The sequence below is a fragment of the Coturnix japonica genome, chromosome 26 (genome assembly GCF_001577835.2).
Source record: "Coturnix japonica isolate 7356 chromosome 26, Coturnix japonica 2.1, whole genome shotgun sequence".
NCBI lineage: Eukaryota > Metazoa > Chordata > Aves > Galliformes > Phasianidae > Coturnix > Coturnix japonica.
Window position 1 is genome coordinate 3,622,898 of NC_029541.1, and position 19,005 is coordinate 3,641,902.

The 19,005-nt window shown below is 59.1% G+C and overlaps 3 protein-coding genes across 7 annotated transcripts; 1 reads left to right on the forward strand and 2 right to left on the reverse strand.

The window, feature by feature from the left end:
* Positions 1–5,950, forward strand: MOV10 (Mov10 RISC complex RNA helicase). Of its 2 annotated transcripts, XM_015885242.2 has the most exons (22): positions 1–222; positions 985–1,081; positions 1,199–1,326; positions 1,407–1,645; positions 1,738–1,978; positions 2,156–2,278; positions 2,383–2,536; positions 2,609–2,763; positions 2,835–3,014; positions 3,095–3,242; positions 3,318–3,479; positions 3,557–3,660; positions 3,811–3,908; positions 3,989–4,108; positions 4,184–4,286; positions 4,445–4,568; positions 4,648–4,839; positions 4,928–5,002; positions 5,080–5,205; positions 5,306–5,394; positions 5,464–5,585; positions 5,705–5,950. In XM_015885242.2, exons 1-21 carry the CDS (start codon positions 89–91, stop codon positions 5,576–5,578), a joined length of 2,907 nt encoding a protein of 968 aa, XP_015740728.1. In that variant the 5' UTR covers positions 1–88; the 3' UTR covers positions 5,579–5,585; positions 5,705–5,950. The 2 variants fall into 2 exon arrangements, with proteins under 2 accessions (XP_015740728.1, XP_015740727.1); XM_015885241.2 differs by having other exon boundaries at positions 5,464–5,950.
* Positions 5,951–6,031: 81 nt separating this feature from the next.
* Positions 6,032–10,900, reverse strand: RHOC (ras homolog family member C). Of its 3 annotated transcripts, none has more exons than XM_015885249.2 (5): positions 10,775–10,900; positions 7,605–7,762; positions 7,297–7,417; positions 6,814–6,944; positions 6,032–6,648 (listed from the first exon to the last, which is right to left on the reverse strand). In XM_015885249.2, exons 2-5 carry the CDS (start codon positions 7,758–7,760, stop codon positions 6,475–6,477), a joined length of 582 nt encoding a protein of 193 aa, XP_015740735.1. In that variant the 5' UTR covers positions 7,761–7,762; positions 10,775–10,900; the 3' UTR covers positions 6,032–6,474. The 3 variants fall into 3 exon arrangements, with proteins under 3 accessions (XP_015740735.1, XP_015740737.1, XP_015740736.1); XM_015885251.1 differs by lacking the exon at positions 10,775–10,900 and adding an exon at positions 8,181–8,199; XM_015885250.1 differs by lacking the exon at positions 10,775–10,900 and adding an exon at positions 8,072–8,090.
* Positions 10,901–11,354: 454 nt separating this feature from the next.
* On the reverse strand, positions 11,355–17,491 carry PPM1J (protein phosphatase, Mg2+/Mn2+ dependent 1J). 2 transcript variants are annotated; one of them, XM_015885244.2, is made up of 10 exons: positions 17,188–17,491; positions 15,857–15,983; positions 15,454–15,753; positions 14,982–15,094; positions 14,319–14,403; positions 13,792–13,910; positions 13,621–13,684; positions 13,300–13,407; positions 13,018–13,169; positions 11,355–12,787 (listed from the first exon to the last, which is right to left on the reverse strand). In XM_015885244.2, the coding sequence occupies exons 1-10, from the start codon at positions 17,463–17,465 to the stop codon at positions 12,640–12,642; spliced, it is 1,494 nt and encodes a 497-aa protein (XP_015740730.1). In that variant the 5' UTR covers positions 17,466–17,491; the 3' UTR covers positions 11,355–12,639. The 2 variants fall into 2 exon arrangements, with proteins under 2 accessions (XP_015740730.1, XP_015740731.1); XM_015885245.2 differs by lacking the exon at positions 17,188–17,491 and adding an exon at positions 16,295–17,110.
* Positions 17,492–19,005: the final 1,514 nt, after the last annotated feature.

Sequence of the window (19,005 nt, forward strand, 5' to 3'; positions counted from 1 at the left end):
GTGGGGCGTTCGTCCCCTTTCGCTTTCGTTTCTCTCTCGAATCCAGCCCGGCTCGGCACGGCACTGCTCGGCACGGAGCGGTACAGCCATGCCGAGATTCAGCGTAGTGGAAGCGAGGCGATACGGGAATCAGTTCGTGCAATTCCTACGGGATACGGACCGGGAGCAGGAGAACCGGAGGGAGGTGCTGCGGGACATCTACAGCCAGGAGTTCCGGGCCAGGTGAGAGCGGCATCGCTGCGGTACCGGGTGCCGAGCAGCGGTGCCCATCGGGGCTCTCCTCTATCACCCGCTGGGGTGGGATGGGGGCTGAGTGATTCCGAACAGCAAGGAGACTCCTGGACGAGCAGGGCCCCGATCTTGGGGTACATAGAGTGATGCTGCTGAGCAGCTCGGCTCCTGCAGCACGGAGGGCACAGCCAGAAACTTCTTCAGACACTGCCCTGTGCCCCCTGTGCCACCCGCCTCGCTGGGGCGCTCCTGGCTGCAGGGACCCCCTGCAGCAGCCTGGGCTCAGCCTTGGGCATCATTGCCCACCCTCTCCCCACCTCACCCCTCTAACACTGGTCACGCTGGCCCCTGTGCAGCGTCACCACGGTTAATCATTGGCAAAGGCAGAGTTCATCCGCCACGGGATGTGCCCCAGCACAGAAGGAGGTGGGCCCCATCTGCACAGGGTCAGCCCCTGGGTGCAGGGCACCGTGCTCCTCTGTGCAGCCTCCACACTACCAGCCGGACTGTGGGGCTGGCAGGGCACAGCTGGAGAGGCCGTGGCAAAGCACAATAGTGCTGGAGCAGCCTGCAGGGCTGTAAGGTCTGTGTGGAGCCAAGTGAGAAGCCCCCCCCCCCCCCCCCCCCCCCCCCCAGTCGCTTTTCCCTCCCCTAAAGTAGAAGGAATGGTTGGTGTGAGAGGCCCTGCTTTAACCCCTTCCACCCCTGCTCAGCATTCTTCTCCTCACCCAGAAGATCTCTTTTTATATGCAGTACTGACACAAGAACGCCCAGTTTCTCCTCCGTCCTGTATGCCCTGAGAGCTTCCCAGCAGGTGCAGGTACATGGCCAGACTGTGCACTTCAAGAAGGTAATGGAGGCCCTGAGCTGGGGCAGGGGATGGGCTCTGGGGGGGTCCCGGCTCCCAACAAGACCCTGGCATGCACTGAGGGGCTGTGCCCACACTGATGCTGGCTGCTCCCTGCAGGAGAGGAGGCGGGTGGTGGTGGCAGATCAATATCGCAGGCCCAGGACTGACCCTGAGGTGTCTGCACCAGCTCCAGGCCAGCAGCCCAGCTCTGGATTACTAGTGCCACAGAGCCGTGCCAAGAAGTGGTAATACTCCTAAATCCTGCACAAATGGGTCCGGGTACCCCCATCACAGATGGGGTGACCTCAGTGCCCCCTTCCTGCAGGGCCGAGTTCATCCATGGGAAGCACGGGATAGAGATCGTCTCAGAGTATGACCAGGCAAAAGGGCAGATCCGTTTCCCTGTAGTTCTCAACCATACGAAGACATTCACCATGCAGGTGCAGAACCGCGGTGCCGAAGCTGTGACGCTGCACCACTGCCGTTCCCTCCGCAGCCTGCAGGAGTTCACCTTCACGGATGAGCAAGGGGTGACACAGGGCCAGGCGCTGCTGCTGCACCCAGGTATTGCCTGACCCAACTCCCTGCTGCCCCAGGGATGCAGGACACAGCCCCAGGGATGCAGGATGCAGCCCCAGCTCTCCCTCCCTTCGCAGGCGGTGCTTATCCCATCCAGGTGAGCTGCCGGACCAGTCACAATGGGTTCTTCCATGTCGTGGTGATGTTTGAGTTCAGCAAGGAGCCAGATGGGCCCTTCAGAATTGGCCGCTCTGTTGCTGCCGTCGCTCAGAGCCAGCTGGCCAAGGAGCTGGGACCCTCGGCACCCTACAGGCCCTACCAGGCCAGTCTGCAGCGCCCCATCACTGTCATCACCGAGGACGGAGTGCCCCCCACCAGGTACAGGGCCATCACCCACTGCTGTCCCACACTGAAGGCCCTGGGCATGGCTCTGCAGGCAGGGATGCAGCTCTATGCACTTGTATGGCTGCTTCATCCTGGGGGGGTCAGTGGTAGTGGGCTTTGGGACACAGCCCCAGGAGTGCAACCCTGCAGCATCGCTGTTACCCCACCCAGCTCCCTGAAGAATGAGCTGGAGAAGGAGATCCCCCTGGGCACCTACCCGTACCCCAAGAGCCTCAAGGAGACCATCATGCTTGGGCCCAAGACCAGCCCTGACTCCAGCTGGAAGAAGATGCAGTGAGTGCCAATGGGCAGGAGAACGCCTCCTCTCACCACGCACATCCCATTGCTGCCCCATATCCCATGGGCCATGCTGGTAACATCCAGCCTTCCAACTCCAGGTCATTGCTGGAGGCCCCATTGCAGCCTGAGAACTACAAGCAGAAGTTCGAGCTGCTACTGCACCTGGAGGAGATCCAGCTGGAGGTGGACATCCGTCGCTATGACCTGCAGGACGTGCCCATGGTGCAGAACGGGAGGCTGCTGCTCCTCCATGTGAGTGGGGACTGATGTGGGGCACGGGGGTGATGGGCAGCTCCAAGGACCCAGTGTGACACCTCACTGCAGGTACCTGGCGTGGCTGAGAATCGACCATCGGTGTTGCGGGGCGACCACCTCTTTGCCAGCCTGAGCAGTGAGCGTGACAGCTCCCCACGCGTCCAGTACAAGGGCTACGTGCACGACGTGGAGCAGGAGAGGGTCCGGCTCGGCTTCTCCTCCAAGTGAGTGTGCTCTTCCCCTGGGCTGGGGGCAGCCATGGCACAGTGTCCCCCTCTCACCCTTCTCCTTCCAGGCTCATGAAGAAGTTTGTGAACGATATGAAGTTCGATGTGACCTTCACCTTCAGCCGCCTGCCGCTGCAGGTGCAGCACCGTGCTGCTGCCATGGCCATGCAGAGGGATCTGGACAGTGTGCTCTTCCCCTCGGCCTCCCGCCCTCTCCCCTCTCTCCCTACAGGCACCTTCCAGCCCCGGTGAGTTGCAGTGAGGAGCAGCTTTGTGCATCGGGTGGGATTGAATAGGGGAGTGCTCAACTCAACCTTTGCATCTGCAGGTGGTTTGACCGCAGGCTGGAGAAGAATGAGGAGCAGTGCCAGGCTGTGAAGCACATCATCAATGGGATGTCCCGACCTGCACCATACCTCATCTTTGGGCCTCCTGGGACTGGCAAAACGGTTACTCTGGTGGAAGCCATAAAGCAGGTGGGTGGTGGGGACTGAGGGCCAGCACAGGGCATCACTGCCCAGCCCATGGGGCTCAGCCTTCCCTCCCCTCAGGTGTGGTCATGCATCAAGGGTGCCCGGATCCTGGCCTGTGCCCCATCCAACAGTGCTGCTGACCTGCTGTGCCAGCGCCTCCTCACCACCATCCCACCCCGTTACATCTATAGGATCATGGCCAGCTCCGCCAACTACAGGGATGTGCCTGCAGATGTCAGGGTAGGTCTGTGCCCCCTCCCCAGCCCCTGGAGCACCAACACTGGGGAGAAGAGCCCCCACCTAATGTTCTTCTCCAGCCCTGCTGCAATTGGGACGACAGTGAGAAGTGCTATGTCTATCCCAGCAAAGAGTTGTTGCAGCCCTACCGGATCCTCATCACTACACTGGTGACAGCAGGAAGGTCAGAGCATCCCTATGGCCCCCAGGGCTGCAGGGTCAGCCTCAACTGGGTGCAATAAGAGGGGACGTGGGGAGCACATGAGTAGGGTGATGGTGAGGGAAGGTTGTACGGGCAGAGCTGCTTATGGCACCTCATTCCACCTCTCCCCAGGTTGGTGTCGGCCAACTTTTCCCCAGGATATTTCTCTCACGTCTTCATCGATGAGTGTGGCCATGCGGTAGAGCCAGAGAGTGTTGTGGCGATTGCTGGTGAGTGGCCCTTGGCTGCCTCCCTGGGTCAGCATTACTGCCCAGTGCTCCCTGCTCCCTGCTGAGCTCCCTCTGCCCAGGGCTGCTGACTCCAATGGACCCAGCCACCAACCCTGAAGGGGGACAGCTGGTGCTGGCAGGGGATCCCCAGCAGCTGGGCCCCGTCCTGAGGTCACCGCTGGCTGTGCAGCATGGCTTGGGTGAGTGAGGGCAGGGCTGGGGGTGGTACAGCGCCTGCACAGCATTGCAGGAGCCACAGGTCTGACTGCATGCAGGCACCTCACTGCTGGAGCGCCTGATGCTGCACAATGCACTGTATGCCAAGTCAGACGGGGGCTACAACCCACAGTTCGTCACCAAACTGCTGTGGAACTACAGGTGGGGACAGGGCCATGTAGCTCAATGCAGGGCACGGGGTGCCACCCCACTCCTGATGGGTACCACAGCCCTGAGGATGGGGTAGACCCACAGCCCTGGGTGCTTGGTGCCCAAGGAGAGCATTGAGCCCCTCCTGCACACTGCCCTGCCTCCACCAGGTCCCACAGGGCCATCCTAAAGGTCCCCAACGAGCTCTTCTATGACAACGAGCTGAGGGCGTATGAGGGCAGCAATCCTGATGTGCGCAACTTCTACTGCAACTGGGAGGAGCTCCCCAAAAGAGTAGGGGGATACCCAGGGGGGTGGGGTGGGAGGATCTGCAATGCATTGCGGCTGAGCTGATCTTAATTCTTCACCCCAGGGCTTCCCCATCATCTTCCATGGGGTGTGTGGGGAGGATGAACGGGAGGCCAAGAGCCCCTCCTTCTTCAACACGGCCGAGATCCAGGTGGTGGTTGATTACCTGCAGAAGCTGCTGCAGAGCCAGGGCCGGCGCGGCTGCCCCACCATCTCACCCAAGGAGATCGGCATCATCTCTCCCTACAGGAAGCAGGTACAGGATGAGGGAAGTGGGATGGGGGAATCAGGGTGGTTCAGCCTCCCCAGCAGCTGCACTGCAGCACATCCCCTGTCCTCCCCAGGTGGAGAAGATCCGCCTTGCCATCACCTCCAAGGACCCTGTGCTGAAAGCAGTGCCTGACATTGGGCAGCTGAAGGTACCCAGGGCCCCACACATCACTGCGGGGAAGTGATGGAGCCTCATCCCCTCTCACCTCACAATCCCACATCCCAGGTGGGCTCTGTGGAGGAGTTCCAGGGTCAGGAACGTCGCGTCATCCTCATCTCCACCGTGCGCAGCTGCAGTGAGTACCTGCAGCTGGACCAGACCTTCCGCCTGGGCTTCCTCAAGAACCCCAAGGTGTGACCCCCCAGCTCCCCAGCAGAGCTGCTATGGGCACAGGTGCCCCATAGCCAGGAGGTGAACACAAGGGAAACCCCAACTCTGCTCTCTTGCTCAGAGGCTCAACGTGGCACTCACACGGGCAAAGGCGCTGCTGATCGTGGTGGGTAACCCAGCCGTGCTCAGCAAGGACCCACACTGGCACAGGTGAGCCCTGCACCCCCCAAGCTCTCCCACAGCCCCACACCCGCTGCCCACACCCCACTGTGTCCCCAGGTTCCTCAGATATTGCCGGGATGAGGGTGCCTACAAGGGGTACCCCTATGAGGAGGAGCCCCCCAATGAAGACAGCCTTGCCAACCACCTCGACGCCCTGCAGCTCGGCAATTAGCAGCCAGGTAATGCATGGCTCAGCACGGGCAGGAGCTGCTCTCTCTCTGCCGCTCCCCATCCCTGTGCAGGAGCCCAGCACAGCCCCATGGAGCTCCAGCATCTCCAGCCCAGCCCCATCCCACAGCCACCTCCTGCTCTTCCCTTTGGAGCCAGGCTGTGCACCAGGATGGGTCCTATCAGCTCTCCTGCATAGGGCTGTAGTTGAACCCCGGGACCACCAATGTTTTATCTTTTTTAAATCTTCAGCAGTGTTTTTTATACATCTGTAGAAAAATCAATTGTGCTGTGACTTCTGGCCCCAGCCCGCAGGCTGAGCCACGTGCAGCACACCTACCTTTGTGTCCTTGGAATAAATGTTCAGAGAAAAACACTCTGTTATTGAGTCCTGGGCGCTGCGTGGGAGCAGCACAGGGTCTGCAGGGGCAGCCAGAGGGATGCCACACACGCAGTGTTACAATTACTCACATACCAGTTTGTATTTATTTCTCCCAGTTACTCAGCTGGTGCTAAGAGTCTGTGAGGGCCATGGACTCGAAGAAGGCACCATCATTCTAATGCTGGACATGGGGACAAGGCATTGCCCTGGGGCAGTCCCAGGGTGCAGGGCACTGCTGGCACTCCTCACAGCACAGCACTGCAGGACAGGGCTGAGCACAGCCCAGGTGAGTCCATATAAAAGGCCATGGGGCAGATGGGGCCAGCACACTGCAGGGGGAGCAGCCAGCAGCCCCCGCTTCTGCCAACCCTGCTCAAGGCAGGGAGACCACACAGCCCATAGGGAGTGATGGGGAACGAAGGCATCGCCCCCCAGCGTGGCACAGGGGTGCCCCCAATGGCTGGGGACAGCTCTGGGGCAGAGGGTTGGGGACAGGCATGGAGCAGAGCCCTCCCTGCTCACAGCAGCGGGCAGCCCCGGCGCTTCTTGTTCTTGCGGACCTGCAGCCCTGCACGTGTGGCCATCTCAAAGACCTCCCGCACTCCTTCCTTGGTCTTGGCTGAGCACTCGAGGTAGCCGAAGGCATTGATCCGGTTGGCCATGTCTCTCCCCTCCTCTGGTTTCACAGGCTCCTGGGCAGCATTAAAAAGGAGGGTTGGAAATACCACCAGGAGCAAGAAGCCTTCAGGGCATCCTCCATGCCCAGATCAGGGCTGCAGGAGGGAAGCCCCAGCAAAATAGCCCAGGGTGAGGGGATCCCAGCACTGGCACCCCACTGAGCACACACCCAACCTCACCTGCTTCATCTTTGCTAGTTCTCGCCTCGTGTGCTCATCATTGCGTAGGTCCTTCTTGTTTCCTACCAAGATGATAGGCACGTTGGGGCAGAAGTGCTTCACCTCCGGGGTCCACTTCTCAGGGATGTTCTCTGCGAGGAGCAGAGTGCAGCTATGAGCTATGGGGCATTGGGACACACAGCAGTGCTGCTGCTCCATGCAGGGCAGGAGGAGAGCACGACAAGCTGCAGCCCTGCGCTGTGAAGGGGAGCAGGGAAAAATGCCTTTGCTGATCCCCAAAACCACCCCCCAGCTGGGCACAGAGCAGCCTCTCCCAGCACCTCCATTGTGCACCAGTTCCCAGCATCTTCCTGGAGTAAGGAAAAAGCTGGGGGTGGAATGAGAGACTTAACACCCCCAGAGTGGCATATGGACTTCCCAGAACCCACTATGCCAGCAGAATCTCAGCCAACAGGACCCCATGATGCACCCCCTGCTCCCTACCGAGGCTGTCTGGGCTGTCAATAGAAAAGCACATGAGGATGACATCGGTGTCCGGGTATGAAAGAGGCCGCAGCCGGTCATAGTCCTCCTGCCCAGCTGTGTCCCATAGTGCCAGCTCCACCTGTGGGCAGAAAGACATCACTCAGCACCTTACAGACCCCACCAGGCAGCTCATAGGGTACTTAGTCTTCCTCATCTGCAGTGAGGAGGGTCCTTTGCAAACTGGGGTAACCCAAAAACAAGGGTGCTGCAGGGCTCACTCTCAAATGCAGCATCCCATCACCACCTGCACAGGGCAGGGTCCTTACCTGCTTCCCATCCACCTCAATATCGGCAATGTAGTTCTCAAACACGGTTGGCACATAGACCTCAGGGAACTGGTCTTTGCTGAAGACGATCAGCAGGCACGTCTTCCCGCAGGCACCATCGCCCACAATCACCAGCTTCTTCCTGATGGCTGCCATCACTGCAAGGACAAGAATGAGGGTGAATGGGGCTACAGGCTGCAGCTGCACCAGGACTGCTGCCAGGTCCAACAGTTCTTTGGCATCTCCAACTCCTCTGAAACCTCAACACAGAGCCTGAGCCATTTCTTAGGCCCTGTAGATGATCCCATCAATTCAACATCCCCACAGAAACCCCAGACAAGGCACATGATGACAGCTCATGCTTCAGTCCCCATGCAGGCACACTCTGCTCCGTGCAGAGGAGGCTGCAGCCCACTGCAATCCACTGGTGGGGCCCCAGAGCTGCCGGGGGCTGCATCCATCCTAACCTGGGGAGGGGTCAGCATCACCCTGAGCCCTGCCCAAGGCTGCAGTGACTCACAGGGCAGAGGCCCTGTCCCCGCCCAAAATCTCAGCACAATTCATTCCATTACTCACCCAGCAGCCCAGAAATAGCCCATTGCTAACACACAGCCAGCCTCCAAACAGCAGGGAGGAGGTGGGGAGTAGTGCAGCCACGGTGCCCCTCAGGCTGCCCTATCCCTGTGGGCACCCAGAGTGGCACCAAGTAGCTATTCTAAGGTCACCACCAGTAACACAGCAAGGGCTCTGGCACAGCTGCTTCAGGAGGAGCTCAGCTTCAGGCTGAGCTTCGTGCCTCAAAAACTGAAATTCCTGCTGAGCAGGAAATGGGGAATTCCTGGTAGGATGCATCTTTCACCCAGTTTCTGTTCCTGAACCTCAGGAAATGGCACAAAATGACGTCAGTGCTTTGAAGAAGGGATCGGTCCAGGGACAGAAACCTTCCCGCTGGCCTCTCCTCCTGAGACCCCATCCCCAAAGCCCATCACACCAGCCCTGACCCCACAGCACTGCACATCTATGGGGGGCAAACAGATCTCCAAGGAGAGCAGCCGTCTCCATCTGCCTGGTATTGCTGTGTCTGCAGCCTCTGCTGAACCTCAGTGTTTAACAAACAAGCGTCCTGGGCACTCAGACTGTTTGGATTTACTCCTGTTTGGAAGGAGCTGGGCTAATCACAGCACAAACCAGGCTCAAGGCTAGAACATCACCATGCAGTTCGCTGGGTTTCACTCCCTCAGGCGCTCAGGCAGCACAACCTGTGACACAGAGGAGACCTAAGGAATCCTGCAGCACCCAAAGAGCACGAAACCCCAGCAGGGAACACAAACGGCGCTTTCCAACCAGTGCAGCCAAGGACAGCAGTCTCCACTTCTAAACATGGCTTTGTGTGTTCAAAGGGCTGCAGCCGCACCCCAACGCACGCCAGGCAGGGTCATATCGGGACAGGCCCTGGGGGAGGTGCAGCCCAGGGTGGGCACGGAGCATCCCTGGAGTGCTTCAGGGCTGCAGCTGAGCCCAGAGTTAAAGGGAAGGTATTTGGGGACAGTGACAGAGGCACATTGCAATCATCACGACTCCAGCAGAAAGTCCCACGGCACAGGATGAGTTCCTGGCAAGGTTCAGGAATGGGGGGAGCCTCAGAAGCAGAACAAGATTCCAAAAACAGCTGGGAAGGAGCAGTGACACCAAGGCACAGCACAGCAGCAAGGAAGTTCAGGCTTTGGGGTCCCGGTTGCGAAAGCTTGGAGCTGTTCCTAAGGTCTGATCAGACACACTGTGCTACACCAAGCAACAACACAGCAGCGGATCAGGGCTGCTCTGCAGACAAGGGGCAGAGCAGGCAGTTTTCATTGCCAAATCCCACAAAAACATCCACAAGCAAAGCAAAGAAAGGGATTTGGAGCAGAAGAATGTTAAAACCCAAACTGGGCTTGAGCTGGGAGCACTCTGTGGGAAAACACGTGGCATTGCTGCCCAGCAAACCCAGAGCTGCACACCCCGCAGTGCTGGTGCTCACTGGGCAGATACTGTGAAACCAACACATGATACCAACCCTGACCGGCGCTTGGAGTCTTACTGTAACCCATTTAAATGTCTTCTGTTTCAGGATGACATCCAAGGCAGCAAAAACATCACATGTGCACAAAGCCTCTTAGACTGAAACTCACAGCTCTGGCTTCAGGACTGCAGCCACAGCCTCCTACTTTTACACATCACTGGGCTAAAGAAGAGATGCCAACAGTTTATACACGGTCAATGAACCAGCAAGGCTCCTCAAGTGCTGTATTTCAGCTGGATACACTGAGAACTCAGCCTGCTGCAGCACTACTGCTGCCTCAGGAGCCCCACGCTGTCCCCACCTCCTCCATCCACCACGTTCTTATCTTCCATCCCACAGAAGCACCTTCCCCAGCTGTAGCAGCACCAGTATCTGCCAGATGACACTCCCAGGCCAGGCAGGTGGTTGTGTTTGTGCCTCACAGCTGATCCCTATTTGCAAACACATTCCGGACTTCCCATGTTCACACACAGCCCCATCCTGGCACATGCTCTGAGCTGCCAAGCGAGCCAGGTTAAGCACACCCAATATCCACTGGCATCATCCCAATAGCTACCTATGAAACGTTTCCCTGGACAAGCCGAAGCTGTCAGGAGTCAATTTAAAGCACATAAAATCTCACGCAGCTGTAACCGTGCTAGAGAGGACCATAGATTCAAGGCAAGGCGCTGGGAAGGAGGAAATGGGAGCGCAGACGGCCTTATAGTGTCGGGGGGGATCGGGCGGTCGCTGCCCGATTTGGTGCTGGAGCGCCGGGGTTGCTCATGGTTCTGGAATGCTTTTCTGCTCTGAGACATTGCACAATTGTTTCTGCTCCTCCGTCTGCCCCCCTTGTATAAATGTTTACAAATGAGCTCAGCTCTAAGCAAAGCGAACTTTTATCCTTTCACGAAGAAAATACAGCGCTGCTGTATCGGAGGCGGCTCCGTGCGGGACGGCTCCAACCCCTCTTCGCCTCCGGGACCCGGCCCGACCGGGACCGCACGCAGCACCGCCCCATGGCGCACCGCTACGCGCTCAGTCCCATCATAACCCCGCAAGCCCCCAATAGCGATCCCCGCACCCCTTGAGCTCCCCGCAGCGCCCGCATCCCGAGCACAACCCGTACCTCTCTAGGGCACGGCACGGCACGGCACGGCACGGCTCCCTCTCCCGGTCCCGATGCCGGCTCCAACCCCAGCCCCACAGCCCGGCTCCGGCAGCACCGCCCCGTTTTGGGGCCGCCCGCTGAGGGGCGGAGCTGAACCGAACCGAGCCGAGCCGTGGTGTGCCGGGGGCTCCACTCCCAGCCCAGCTCCTGCCCCGCCCTGGCAGCGGGGTTACGTCGGAGCCCAGGCCATGCCCTGTAAGTCGTTTCTATTTTAAGATTTCGGAGACGCGTTCTCCTTAATTTATCCCTCCCCGGGCCAGCAGCTGGCTCCAAAGGAAACGTTTCTTTAGTAAAGAAGGGAACCGCAGAGGAAGCGCTAAATTCAGCCTCTGCCCGCTATGCCCCTCCCCGGCCGGCAGCCGTGGGGGCACCGGGCAGCGCAGCCCCAACCCCGCAGCCCCGGGTGGGAGCAACGCAAGGGAGGAGGGACAGCGGCTCACATGGCACCCAACCTGCCTACACGAATTAATCAGCGCTAATTGGCTTTGAAGTTAGTCGTCTTTGCGGGAGCTCCGCAAGAAAGGCGCTGAGGTGGAACTGCGAGCGGCACGAGCTTTATTGAACCACACAAGGGCAGCTCCTTCAACCCCAGCATCATCCCCCTGCGACACAGAGATGCACAATGATGCACACAGGTACAAATGTCACGGGATAACTTTCACTCCCCACTAAGTGCACCCAGTTTATTTACGTCTCGCTTTGTGCTTTGCAGGGTGCAACACTGCAGAGGTGCAGGAAACTCATCATCCCCCAGGTGAGAGGTATAGCAGATGCAGGATACTGCAGAGAAAACAACTGCAGCTACAGCCCTGCCCAGAACCAGCTCCGAGTCTGGGGAAAAACCAGCCCACCCTATTTCCCAGCCACAACCAAGCTGCTTTTATTGCAGGCTTCCAACCCCCAGCTAAGCAGATTCATGCAGCATTTTAAGCTGTTAAGCTTGGCTGAACGGGGCTGCTCTGTAACTGCTGCTCGGCAGTTGCCAAATTAGAACCGCTCAGAAATAACAGACCTATATTCATACCGACTGCCACCTCACACCAAGAAGGAATTCAGACACTTTCCAGCTCAGCTCTCCAGTTAATAATAAATAATTGGCTCTAGAAATACAGCAGTGATCCAAGGCATGAAGAGAGGTGGTGGGCAGAGCCCATGGCACAGCCAGGGGCTGGCAAACACCATGAGAGTGCAACAGCTCATTTCCTCCCAGGTGCTCTGTGACTGAGCCCTGTCACGTCCACTGAAACCTGAGACCAAGGTAGTGTGCCCAGCTGAGGACAGGGCCCAGGAGCCAAAGAGGGCAAGCACAGGACTGGGGTATCCTTAGGGCTCACAGCACCTGCAGCTGGGATGGACACTATCCCACTGCCAGCAGGACCCCAATCCACACCCACCCCAAGGCAGAAGCTTCAGCATCCATGGTGTAAATGTCACAGGGAAGGAAAAGGAGGTGATTGCAGGAGAAAGCACAGACTTCACCGGGTACAGGCACTCAGAGCCCAGTCATAGGGCTGTAACCAGCACACCTGGACCAGGGCGAGGTGCTGAGCATGCACGGAGAAGCCAGAGAGCACTGAGGCTTTTCACAGCAACCAAGAAAACCAGCCCTTGAGCCCAGTCTCTGCTCTGTCCTTCCATCTCTACACAGGGCAGGGATGCAGTAGGTGAGGGGGGTGCTTTGGGCAGGAGGCTCCAAGATCCTCATTCTTCTTGTGGTCAGCTCAGGAATTGAGTGCTGGAGTGAGCGGTGCCTTGTGCAGTGCCAGCATCCTGCTCATGGCCATCCAGGCAGTGTGACCCCTCTGCCCAGTGCTGACAGATTATCACATGTAGTTGCCAGGGCCACCCAATGGGATCACAAACACAGAGATGTCATCGCCAGAGCCCAGCTTGTCGTTGGGCAGCCGCCAGCCTCGCTCCTTCAGGATGCCCCTGGAGCGCAGCACCAGCTCCTGGGCCACCATGGTGTACCTGGGCAGAGAACAGTGGTCAGCCCCAGCCCAGCAGGCATCGTGCTGCACCCCACTGCTGTCCCCAGGGTGAAGGAGAAGCTGAGGGAGCCAAAGGGGCAGGGAAGTGGGTCTGGGAAAGCTCAGATACATGCATACAGAGGAGCACTGTGTACAGAGGGATATGTGGCCACAACACTGCTCCAAGCAAGATGCTATGGTGCAGGACATACCTGTCTGTCTCCCCCTCACCTGCACGGGTCATTGGGCTCATAGCTTGTCAGCACCTCCATCACCACGCTGGCCACTTCCTTGTCATTGGTGACATCCCAGAGCCCATCAGTACCCAGGACCAGGACATCATCGGGGCAGTGTTCATACTGTGTGAGGTCATACACCCTGACCTGGGAAACATTGGGACAGGACATGAGGGTGATAGTGGGCTCATGGACATCCCAACACCACCAGGTGCATTGAGCACTCTCTGAGATCACCCCAATCAGCTCCAGCCATCACAAGAGCCTTTGGGCTCACCTCTGGAAAGCAGGACAGGAAAGGCTTAATGTGGATGTTGGAGCTGAACACCTTGAGGTCGTGGTCTCCCAGACCCCGCGTCACCCCAATAGTGGCCATCACCCGAGCCTGGAGAAAGGCAAAATCAAAAGCAAGCTTTAAGCTACCTCACCTCTGGGAGAAGAGATGATACACATGGCATTGGCACCCTGACAGCACTGGGAAAAATGGGCTGGGACCCCCATTTCAGCAAGGGCAGACAGGGGATGACCCCTGCACAGTGCCAGGGCCCCCACCTCCCAGGGCAGCAGGGACCCCTCCCCTCACATCCCAGCATTGTACCTTTTTGCCTTCCCCATAGATTAGTGGAAACTTCAGGTCATCCTCTTCGATCTTTTTGTAAGCCCTGTATGAAACAAGCAGAAGCAACCTGTTGGCCAGTGCCCTGGGATGAGACCCCTTTGGTACATGGGGAAGGGGCTGGAGCTGTGGCAGACCCAGACAGCACAGTACCAGCCGTTCATGCTCTGGTCTCTGTACAGCATCTTCTTCCCCAGCTCCTTGGGCTGAATCCTGCGGGGGAACTCAAGGTGCGTGAACTCCTTTCCCAGCAGCTCAGGTCTCAGGAACGCCTGCAGGAAGGGGCAGAGAGCTCAGCTGCAGCAATGGGAGAGCAGGGTCCTGCCCAGCACCACCCTTTGACTTATGGCAGTGTTGGTGCTCAGGCACAGAGAGCCCTGGCCACAGCCCAGCTACTGTGCAGTGGAGCAAGCACAACGCCTGGCCCTCTGCCCATGAGTGCATCACAGCTGGGGAGGATCTTGCTTACAGCAACTTCTTCCCCTCAGTCATTCAAACACAGACATGAGAAAAAGTAGCACGGTGCTCTCTCAGATATGCTGCAAGGCAGGAAATCCCATCCAGCACGACCTCCTCTAACATAAACACCTCCTCAGTGCCCAGCAGCAAGAGGGGCAGCCTCAGGCAGGGCTCAGGAGGTGGGTGAGCAGGAGTCAGGTTAGAAGAAAGGTCTTCCTTACTAAGAACTGTAGCCTCTGCCTCTCTGTCTCTGGAGTAAACTCCCTGGACATTGGAATGATTTCCCCGTTACGGATGATAATGGCCCTGCAATGAGACATGGAAGGATGAGGTTAGAGAAGAGGAGAGGTCCTCTCCCCACTGCCCACCAGCCGAGCCCTGCAGCCCAGCACCCAGGGCAGGGGAGGGAAGACGGGGAAATGGAAGAGAAGCATGGGGCAAATGGAAGGCAAACTATGGTTGGAAGAGAAGCAGCACAAAGGTTATTAAGCCTCCACCTCGTGCAGCGTAGGCAGAAGTTGCCAGCAGCAGGACATGGGTGCAAGTGCCCAGCACTGGGGTTGAGCTCCCTGCAGGAGGGCTGAGGTTTGGATGGCTTAAAAAATGGCTGCTTATGAGATGTTCCTGGAGGTCCCAGGGAGTTGGGGATCTCTTGACACTTCTGGCCCACCTGTCCTACTTGCTGTCCTGCCGAGGGCTAAAGATCCCCTGCAGGGCCCAGGTGAGCCCAGCTCTGGTGGGGTTTGGTGCAATCCCTGGGAAGGCAGGGATCAAGTGCCAGAGGTGGGGAAGGAATTCTGCAGCTCCCTCAGTGCTGCAGACACACACAGACAGCACAGTGTGGAAACTGAGGTGCACCTCAGTCTGGCTGGGGCCATACGTACCTGCTGTCACCAGCGTTGGCCACGTAGAACTTGCCCATGAGGTAGACAACAGCCAGGGCACAGCAGCCCCCAGAGATGTGCTGGGATGCCCGTTCCTGCTCGATCTGCTCGTCCTGGAGAGATGGAGAGCTGTGGGCAGAATGGGAAGCAGCCCTTGCCAGCAAGCAGAGCTCCAAGGAGTCCGAAATAGCTCTGAGCTGCCCTGTCAGCACCCTGGCTGCCAGCTGAGGCTGGGCACATCGCCCTGCTCACCCCAAGGTCTTGTGTGCAGCCCAGGACACAGCCTCCCCAGCACTGCGGAGGAGGCAGCAGCTGGAACAAAGCCCAGTGAAACCGTCTTCACACACAGAGCCCAAAGCCTGTGTGTTTTGTGCCCCCAAAATGAGGCAGAGCAATAGGGCAGGAGCTGCCCTGCAGACCAGGGAGGAGACAGGAGCAAAGCAAATGCTGCCAGTCAGCAGCTGCAGCTCACCATGTGTTTGAAGGCATTCTCAATGGCACCGATCACCAGGCTCTCATGGGAAACTGCCTTCTCCAGGTGAAAGCGTGGCAGAGCATCACTAGGGACATCCCCATTGTCCTCTGCCTGGCTCAGCTCAGAGTCGTGCTGCAGGCAGATGGGAGGTGGGGAAGGGTCCTGTAGGATGTCCACCAGGTCCCGCAGCTGCTCACAGATATGTAGGTGCAGCCTCTTGGATGCCATGACAGCAGCACCGCTGCCTGCATGTCCATCAAACAGGGCCCAGTAGTGGAAATAAAACCCCTTCCTGCCCTGTGGGGAGAGATGGGGGGCTCAGTGATGCCTGCAAGGGAGCAGGTGGACAGGAGCAGAGGGTTATAGCTGTTAGAGGAGCAGCCTCCCACTATGCCCTCACCCTGTTGGGCTCCCCACTGCCATCCCTGCAGGGCAGGCGGCCCCTGGGGCTGGGCCTCCTCTCCACAAACACCACCTCGCAGCACGCCTGGTCCTCGTTGTGCTGGCTCTTCCCTGCATTTATCACCCTGCCAGGAGGGAACAAAGCATTAGGGTTCTCCCTTTTGCACTGGAAATACCAGGGCTCACCCAGAGACACTGCAAAACACCAGCCCAGCTCACAAGCAGCAGAGGTGACCCCAGCAGCACCAAATTCCTCCATCCCCACCACTGCTCCAAACCCATTCCAGCTTCATGGCACCCAGCCTGGGCACACAGACACTGCACAGGGTGCACAGCCTCCATCCCAAACTGGCACCTTGCAGAGGAAGGAGGCAGCTCACAGGAGGGGGATTCAAAATGGAACCAGAAGAACTTTTGCAGAAAGATTCACACGAACTTTTTGCAGCTCGTGCTGACGAAGCAGGTACCAGGTCTGGATTGCAAAAGCTGCTCATGAGGGGAAGCTGTAAATGTGCACGTCTGAGTGAGCTGTTTGGGCATGGACTTTCCAAGTGGTTTGCAGAAAGAAGTCCTGGGACACAGAGGAGAAGTCCCACTGCTGAGCACGGGGTAGTTTTCCTTCCCCTCAGCATCTGCAGGGTTTCTGCTTCTGCAAGAACAAGTGCAGGGCTCCCCTACCCCAGCACCTCCTCAGGAGGTTCCAGGGAAGCTCAGCTCGTGCAAAGCTGCAGGAGCAGAGCATGGAGCAGCAGAGGTGGCCTTCAGCTCCTGACCTTCCCCATCTGCATTCAGCTACGGGTGGAACTCAAAACCAGCAAAAGAAGAAGAAGAGTGAGCTCCCAAAGGGGAAATCAGGGTCAGGTCCTGTTCCAAACGCAGCTTCAATTCCCTTCTCCCATGTCCTGCAAGAATGGGAGCGGTTCCTTCACCCCTCAGTATCAGTTCCCTGTGTAGCACCGGGCACCGGGCAGATAAGTGCAGAAAATGGAAGGGCTTCAAGCGCAGAGGGGATGGGGGATGGCAGAGCTGAGCCATCGGCTGCCAGCCGGCAGGCAGCCCTCTGGTGTAGGAACGCACAGCTCAGCACCGCCTCGACCCACTTTCGTTTCTCATGGGCCGCTTCTCCCGGCTCGGTGAGGCCGCAGGGGTCGGGCAGAGCCGGGAGCCCCCGCAACGCGCCCCGCTCCGCACCGCAGCGCTGCATCGAAGCCACCGAGCGGTGACGGCCGCCTTCGGGAGCGGCAGAACGGAGCCGCCTGCCCCGAACACCCACCCCGCAGCCCCCCGACGGGCACGGCGCTGCCCCCCGCCCGGCCCGGCCCCGCTCACTCGGCGTAGCCCGTGCTCCAGGGCAGGCGGCGGCGGCCGTCGCGGGGGCTTTGCACCGCCCGCCCCGTGTGATCGTCGGCTCGGCGCAGTTCCTCGGGCGTCAGCTGCAGGAAGGCCGGCCGGCAGAACGCAGCCACCCGCGGCCCCTCCTCGCCCCCGGCCCCGCTGCCACCGCCACCGCCACCGCCGTGCCGGGGTTCGGCCGGGGGCTGCGTGCCCGGCCCGGGGCCCAGCCCCGCTACCAGGTGCGAGACCGCCGAGCGCACCCGCAGCAGCATGCCGGGCCGAACCGGGCCGAGCCGAGCCGAGACCCGCCCCCGGCCCCGCCCCAGGGCCGCCCCCCCGGGTGAGACGCGCACCGGGACAGAAAGCGGCGAAGATCCTCGGGTGCGAGATGGTTCCGCTCCTGTGATGGAGCTGTGAGCCTCAGCTCTCCCGGCTGTGAAGGACGGCAGCCGAGGTCCTGGCAGCGGTCACCTGAAGCTCAGCCGGCCCCTGTGGGATCCCTCCTCCCCGGCTGCGGGATGGTCCCCAGCTCCCGCAGATCCTCCTGCTCCGACCCAGCATCTGCCGCCCGTGGCGTTGCTTCGTCACGCTGAGCGGTGAGACCCAGCCCCCCGCGGTCACGCCGTGCTATTAATAAGCAGCCGTGCTGCAGAGGAACGGGGAGAGCTGACGGGGCTGAGAGCAGAACCTCCTCCTTCCTCCGGAGCTGCGGTAGCGCTGCTCGGGATGCAGATTCAGCCGCCCCAGGGCGATGCCCGCAGGGCCTGATCTCAGCACCTCCTGCCTCGGGCTTCCCATGGCAACAAACATTCTGCAAAATAATACGATATTTGTCTGTGTGAAGTAGAACTGGGTCTACTTTACTGGGTCCACTCCGCAGGGAGCTGCTTTCATCCTTCCCACACAAATCTGTGCATCAGGTCCGTGCAGAAACATAACCCTCACTGCTCGCCCCGCACAGCTGAGTGCTTCCATCGCGTCCTTGGCTGAACCTTGTCCCCTAAGCAAACTATTGAGCCCATCCTATGGATATTGTATTACTCCCTTTTTCTCCCGAGCTGCAAACCACTCAGCAGCGCCTCTCGGTGAGCTCTGAACGCACGTACCCTTTCCCAACCTGCGTGTCCTGTCCCATCTTCATCCTCACCAACTGTCCCAGCTGCCCTCCCCTCCCTCCTCCTGCCCTCTGCCCGCCTCTGCCCGGCTCCCATTCCCTCGTTCCCTGCTCAGAGTTCCCCTCTATCTTCTCTGAGAAGCGCAGCGGGCACCAGGGGGCGGCACAGACTGCGCACGGTGGTGGGGAACACGGTCCCTCTCCTCCCCCCGACTCCTCCCCACCAGCGCAGTTTCCTCCTGGGCTCCTCAGGGGCATCCCGCACTGCCCAGCACGGCTGAGTCACCAGGATACGTTCCTTTGAAAGAAGGAAACTGCAGCATCGGGAGTGACTTCAGTGCAAGTCTGACCTCGTTTCGTGCTCCTCGTGTTTCCGTTCTGCTACACGCCAAGCAGAAAGAATGGCCTGACATAAAAACACGCTGCAAGAACGTTCCCCAAAACAATGCAGTGCTAATAGCTGTTTTCCAAGAAAGAGAGCGACATTTCCTCCCATTCATCCTCCCTGTAAGCTCAGTGCAAGCTTCCTCCCTGCCTTCTGTCCCTGTGCTCCTTTACTGGCACTGGCCCATGGGTGAGTGATGCAGGGAGGCCCAGCAGCATCCCCTGAGTCTGCTTTGGACATCACCTACTCCATCCTTGTGTTTCCTTCCCACCCTTCAGGTCCCAGCCCTGCCTGAGTGCTGCACTGGATGCTC

Bases quoted from the DNA above. Each gene is read 5' to 3' on its own strand.
- RHOC (XM_015885249.2), bottom strand. From the start codon at position 7,760: ATGGCAGCCATCAGGAAGAAGCTGGTGATTGTGGGCGATGGTGCCTGC. The intron at 7,418-7,604 runs GTAAGGACCCTG...TTCTGCCCACAG, and splicing joins TTGAGGTGGATGGGAAGCAG to GTGGAGCTGGCACTATGGGA. The intron at 6,649-6,813 runs GTGAGGTTGGGT...AATGCTGCCCAG, and splicing joins AACTAGCAAAGATGAAGCAG to GAGCCTGTGAAACCAGAGGA.
- PPM1J (XM_015885244.2), bottom strand. From the start codon at position 17,465: ATGCTGCTGCGGGTGCGCTCGGCGGTCTCGCACCTGGTAGCGGGGCTG. The intron at 14,404-14,981 runs GTACGTATGGCC...GTCTCATTGCAG, and splicing joins GCCAACGCTGGTGACAGCAG to GGCCATTATCATCCGTAACG. The intron at 13,911-14,318 runs GTAAGGAAGACC...CCCTTCCTGCAG, and splicing joins GGCAGAGGCTACAGTTCTTA to GCGTTCCTGAGACCTGAGCT.
- MOV10 (XM_015885241.2), top strand. From the start codon at position 89: ATGCCGAGATTCAGCGTAGTGGAAGCGAGGCGATACGGGAATCAGTTC. The intron at 1,979-2,155 runs GTACAGGGCCAT...TACCCCACCCAG, and splicing joins GACGGAGTGCCCCCCACCAG to CTCCCTGAAGAATGAGCTGG. The intron at 5,395-5,463 runs GTGAGCCCTGCA...CTGTGTCCCCAG, and splicing joins AAGGACCCACACTGGCACAG to GTTCCTCAGATATTGCCGGG.